A 5818-nucleotide genomic window follows, 5' to 3' on the forward strand; every position below is an offset into this window, starting at 1 on the left:
CTATTTTCTCCATTTTAGTCAGTTTCTTCTTCTCTAGAATAGCAAAATATTTTCTTTAGAATTATTAACCTACCTTCTAGTTATGGTAAAGTTCTCAGAAGAAACAGTGAGCAGCAGAATGAGGGCTAATCACAATAAGCTGGTACTTATTGTTTAGTAGGTCTCCTCTTTGACACAATAGGATAATTAAAATGAACATTTTATTTTTTTAATATATTCCAGTATCATAAAAATAAGTATTGACATTTCAAGGTAGGAAAGAACTGAACAAGAAATAGATTAAATAACTGTAGAAGCAAAGAGCTAAGGAAATGAGAGTTAGTGTCTTCTAACATTTGAAAATATATTGCTTAGGCTGTTAGCTTAGGTCAATTTCATAAACATTTATTGAGCACCCTCTGCAGTAAGGCTGTGTGGTAAGTACTGTGGGATCCCAGTCTATAAGATCTAAAGGGGAAAATTATGTCTCTTTTCCTCAGTGCTATATACCCCAGTGATTATATAGTTCATGGTAAACACATAAGAAATACTTATAGACTGATTGGGGCAAACACAGATGAACTGAACATTATTCTTGACTTCCTTAACTCCAAATTATTGAATTTAATTGAATCTAAAATGCCATCAATTGTACAGAGCATTATTTTAATGCAATATTGAGAAAAAATGCAGCCAATTATTTGAGACATGCCATAGATTTAAATGTCTCCTAAAATAAGAGATGCTAAAATGTGCAAAAAAGTGACTCTTAGAATCAATAAAATATGGTAGCTAGATTATGGACAATATAGCACACAGTGTCTGGAATCAGGCTTGGATTTGAATCATGGCTCCAAAGGAAAGTAGTCCTTATGCTAAAAGCCTATGCTTTTAATCGTAATATGGAAAATAAAAAAAAATAAGGTGAAATTTTGGGTCCATTAGCCATTTGAAAGCTGTTTTTTAACTTAAAACTGTTAATTTGGGCAGACCAAAACAGGAACACCTTTTAGTGTAGTGGTTCAACTACAGTCAGCCCTCCATCCCCAGGTTCCACACTGCAGATCAAAAGTCCTACAGTTCTTGCATCTGTGTGAACATGCACAGACTTTTTTCTTGTCATTATTCCCTAAACAATACAGTCTAACAACTGTTTATGTACGATTAACATTGTATTAGGTATTATAAGTAATCTAGAGATTATTTCAGGTATATGGGAGGATGTGTGTTGGTTATATGTAAATATTACACCATTTTATACAGGGGACTTGAGCATGCATAGATTTTGATATCCACAGGGGTCCTGGAAGCAAACCCCCATGGATACTGAGAGACAACTACACATGGTTTGGCTTCAAACGGCCCTTGGTTCAAGTTATGTTTTTCCAGCTACCTTATTCTTGTGAGTCACTATAAAATGAAGACAGTAAGTACACATTATGAGGTTGTTGTGTAATTTACATGAGAAAAGCTTATAAGTCACTGAGCACATAAATGTTAGTTGCCTTTCTTTAAGTTAAAAATTATGTGACAATGAATGTAATTTGTATTTAATGGAAATCCATGTACTAAGGGAGCAGAGAAGACAGATACTTCATTCTGATCAGGTGATGGAGGAATGATTCCTGTAGGAAGCTGTGTTTGAGCCTGGAGATCCAAGTGAAGAGAGAAATATAAGAAAGTGAGGTGGTTGAATTGTAAGATGTGATCAGAAATCAATAAGTAACAGGCAATGGGCAATATGTATTTGGCAGGACATGTTGGGACCCTGATACATGGATTCTGTGTGCTTTCACAAATTAAGAGGAAAAGATCTGAAGCTGGCGGCCTTCCCTAGTGGTGGTAGCAAGGAATGGCAATCAAATATCTGAGCTGAAGATCTGAGGCTTGGCTAATAAGGGAAGGGTGGCCTAAGGTTGGGTTCAAAGATTATGCCACTCTCTTTTGTTACAGGACAGAGTCACAAGGCCACAGCTAGTAAACTAGCAGATGTATCTAAACTTAGGAGAGGTGGAGCAGAAGGTACCCAGGATGCTGGGGTGCTCTGAGGTGGCTGTTCTTTCAAAACATCGAGGCACTAAGGGGGAGGCCATGTCGAAGCTTCATAGGTTCAAGGAGGACCTGGATTGGACCTAGATGTCTCTGCCTGGTACTCTGTCCTCAGTGTTACATGGGACATCTCCCAGGTGAGCCCTCAGAGTGGTTGGAAAAGCCAGGGACAGAAAATTATTGTCCATCTTAGACACCTACACCAGGCTAAGCAGATGTTGCACTATACCTAGAGGTTCCAGGAGAGGGATGGAAGGCCACCTGCAAGGGAGAATGCTTGTAATTCCCATGGATCCTTGGAGACAATCCTGCACAAAATTAATGGAGGTTTGTTTTCTTACTCTCTCCCCCACCAAACACCAGGGACTTAGTGACACAGTATCTGAAGATATCCCCATGAGGAAAGGAGGGGCTGTGATTATCTACAGCTTCTTAAGGACAGCAAGAATACAAGGAAGGGGGCATTCAACTCAAGAAGCATCAGGAGATTTTCTACAATTGGATACCTTTTCTGTATGCTGTTTTTTGGCACAATTTTGTCTTCTTCTTGACTAATCATTCCACAGAGCATAAATGAGGGGAATGAAATGAATACAGGAGGCAAGACTTCAATGTCATTTCCAGGTAAGAAATCAGCATTGAGAATGCCTAGTGAGAAGGTGTGAATATCTGATCTCAGAAAGATAATCACTGGACACTAAATAAGAGAGCTAACTTATCTTCATGCTACACATTGATTTTTTATATCTATGTTATAAAGTTGACTCTTCCTTTACTCTAGTCTACTTGTAAGTCACATTCCTCTGAGCTCAGGATATGAATTATCAGCCAAAGAGCAAGGAAATTTGGTAGAGAATTTTCTCACATAGGTTCATTCCCTCTCTCTCACTTTCCCCTCCGCCATCTTTTTTTCCCTATAACCATTTACACTCAACCCAATGTTCTTTAAATGATTTTCTTGCTTCCATTGTAAATGATGTGGAAAGATGCATCTTGATTTTAAAAGATGGTTATTTATCAGTCACAAGCTAGATGAGATAACTATCTCATGATGGGGGTTAGCAATTGATAATCCTTAATCAGAAGCTGACCTGAACCCGATTCATAGACTGCATCTGTGGTTCCTGTGATTATCAGTCACAGAGTAGGAAGGAAGAAAAACAAATCAAGCTCTCCATCTAGTCTCTCTTTCTCTTTCCTTACATCTGTTTCTATAGATTTCTTTCTTGAATACTTAAAAAGAACGAGAAAACACACTTTTGGCTTTGATTTTTCCATATTCAGGAAGGAAAACATCAGAGTAAATGCTGGTTATATTAATAATTGCTCAGTGTAAGAACAAGATGGAAAGAGGCATGACCTAGATGACTTAAGAGCTTTTAATTGACAGCATTGTTTATCTGTAGGTCATACAAGTCCATGGGAATGTCCAATCTGACAAGATTCTCTGAATTCATCCTCCTGGGACTCTCCTCTCGCCTTGAGGACCAGAAGCCACTCTTTGCCCTCTTTCTTATCATGTACCTGGTCACCTTGATGGGAAATCTGCTCATCATCTTGGCTATCCGCTCTGATCCTCAACTCCAAAACCCCATGTATTTCTTCCTGAGCATCTTGTCCTTTGCTGATATTTGCTACACAACAGTCATAGTCCCTAAGATGTTAGTGAACTTCTTGTCAGAGACAAAGACTATTTCCTATGCTGAATGTCTGGCACAGATGTATTTCTTCCTGGTCTTTGGAAACATAGACAGTTATCTCCTGGCAGCTATGGCCATTGACCGCTATGTAGCCATTTGTAAGCCTTTCCACTACGTCACTATTATGAACCACAGATGCTGTATGTTGCTACTGGCCTTCTCTATAGCTTTCTCCTACCTCCACTCCCTCTTACATGTCCTCCTGGTGAATCAACTCACCTTTTGTGCATCAAATGTAATCCATCACTTTTTTTGTGATGTCAACCCTCTTCTGAAACTGGCCTGCTCTTCGACCTCTGTCAATGAAGTTGTGGCCATGACAGAAGGGCTGGCCTCTGTGATGGCCCCATTTGTCTGCATTATCATCTCTTACCTGAGAATCCTTATTGCTGTCCTCAATATTCCCTCAGCTAGTGGAAAACGCAAAGCCTTCTCCACCTGCAGCTCCCACCTCACGCTGGTGACTCTGTTTTATGGGAGTATTAGCTATGTCTATCTCCAGCCATTATCGAGCTATACTGTCAAGAAACAAATAGCAACAATTACCTACACCATACTGACACCAATGTTGAACCCATTTATCTACAGCTTAAGAAACAAAGACATGAAACAGGGCTTAGAGAAATTGATGAGCAGAATTAAGCCTCAAATGGATAGGCTTTCTACTGCAAAAGCCAACAAATTCTGTGGACCCTGATTGCAAAGTGTGGGTGTGTGTGCACATGTGCACACACACACCAGCACCTGGGGCTAGTTTTTTGTGAAGAAATACTCTTTCATCAATTATTGCTGAACCCTGTAGTTTTCCACCCTGTGGTCTTTGTCACGCCATGTTAGAAGTTCTATTCATGTCTTTGTACATATTCTGAAATTGTAGACTCACTCCATAATATCTCTGCATTCCAGAAAATCATATTCCCTTTACACCTTCCACATTTATTTGGAACCTCTTCTATTTCCTTCTATTTATAAATTCAGCCAAGTTTGGTCACTTGAATTACCAAACAATTTTTGTGCTCTTCTGTATAGAAATCTATGTATATGCAAAGATGTTTATGCATACACAGCCACTCTATTTGAAATTGTTACAAAATTTTTTGCAATGTGCATGTGTGTGTTCATATTTGTCAATTCCCTATCAGACCACGAGCTTCCCCTGCAGAGTCTATGTTCCCCAATCATGCCATGATAAAACTACGTCTCTTTTTTAAATTCTCCCAACAGCTGGATATCCTGGGCTCTGGAGCCATTAGATTCTCAACAACTGACATCAGTCACCTAACTGACTATTAGTAAGTGAGCTCTATGCCTCTTTACATGTTTTGGTCTCGTCTCTTCCCTCCTTTCACGTGCTCATTCATCACCTGACTCCTTGTTGGTATGCTTGTCTCTCCAGAGATGCCTGTATATCCATGTCCTTCTACCTTTCATTTTTTTCAGAATTAAATAAAGTTTATTCCATGTAATCAGAAATGCTTCCTATGGCCACTGGAGACAGAGTCAAAAATTAATGGATGTAAATTACTAGTAAGAAACTTTTGGTTTAGAATGTGTGATATTAAAGAGGCTCTCAGTTTAGTTGGAGAATGAATTACATAGAAGAACAGTCAGATGAATTACTTTACACTGTGTTGTTAACTAAAGCAGCAGTTTAGTGTGACTCTGTCTCTTTCTTTCCTGGTGTTGTATTTTAATAGATGGAAATTTCTGAGTCAAATAAAATAATTTCTCATGGTATTTTAGACAAGGAGTAGATGGATGATCTCAAAGTTTTCAATGATAAAATGAGGAGTCTATAAATCCTTTTAATTCTGTCTCAGTCATCCCTAATCTAAGGCAAGGCAGAGTCTGGGTGAGGATATATTGCTCAAATGCATTCCTTTATTACATGTATGGCAAATTAGTTTTACTTTCCATGCCAATTCTGACCAATTGATAAGAACTTCTTGTAATGCTGTAGTGAAAAACTTGTGCCTACCTCTGGGCTGAATGAAGAAGGATGAATAAAGATTGATTACAATGTCTGCTATGGGCATGGGAGCAAGAAGTACAGGTCCATATAACAAGCGAATTTTCACAGTCACCATAGG

General features: G+C 38.7%; 1 protein-coding gene across 1 annotated transcript; it reads left to right on the top strand.

Moving 5' to 3' along the window:
* Nucleotides 1-3447: 3447 nt before the first annotated feature.
* On the top strand, nt 3448-4425 carry LOC124228553 (olfactory receptor 1L3). Its single transcript, XM_046643091.1, has one exon. It carries the CDS (start codon nt 3448-3450, stop codon nt 4423-4425), a length of 978 nt encoding a protein of 325 aa, XP_046499047.1.
* The last annotated feature ends 1393 nt before the right edge of the window (nt 4426-5818 follow it).

The sequence above is a fragment of the Equus quagga genome, chromosome 1 (assembly GCF_021613505.1).
Source record: "Equus quagga isolate Etosha38 chromosome 1, UCLA_HA_Equagga_1.0, whole genome shotgun sequence".
In the NCBI taxonomy this organism is placed as follows: Eukaryota; Metazoa; Chordata; class Mammalia; order Perissodactyla; family Equidae; genus Equus; species Equus quagga.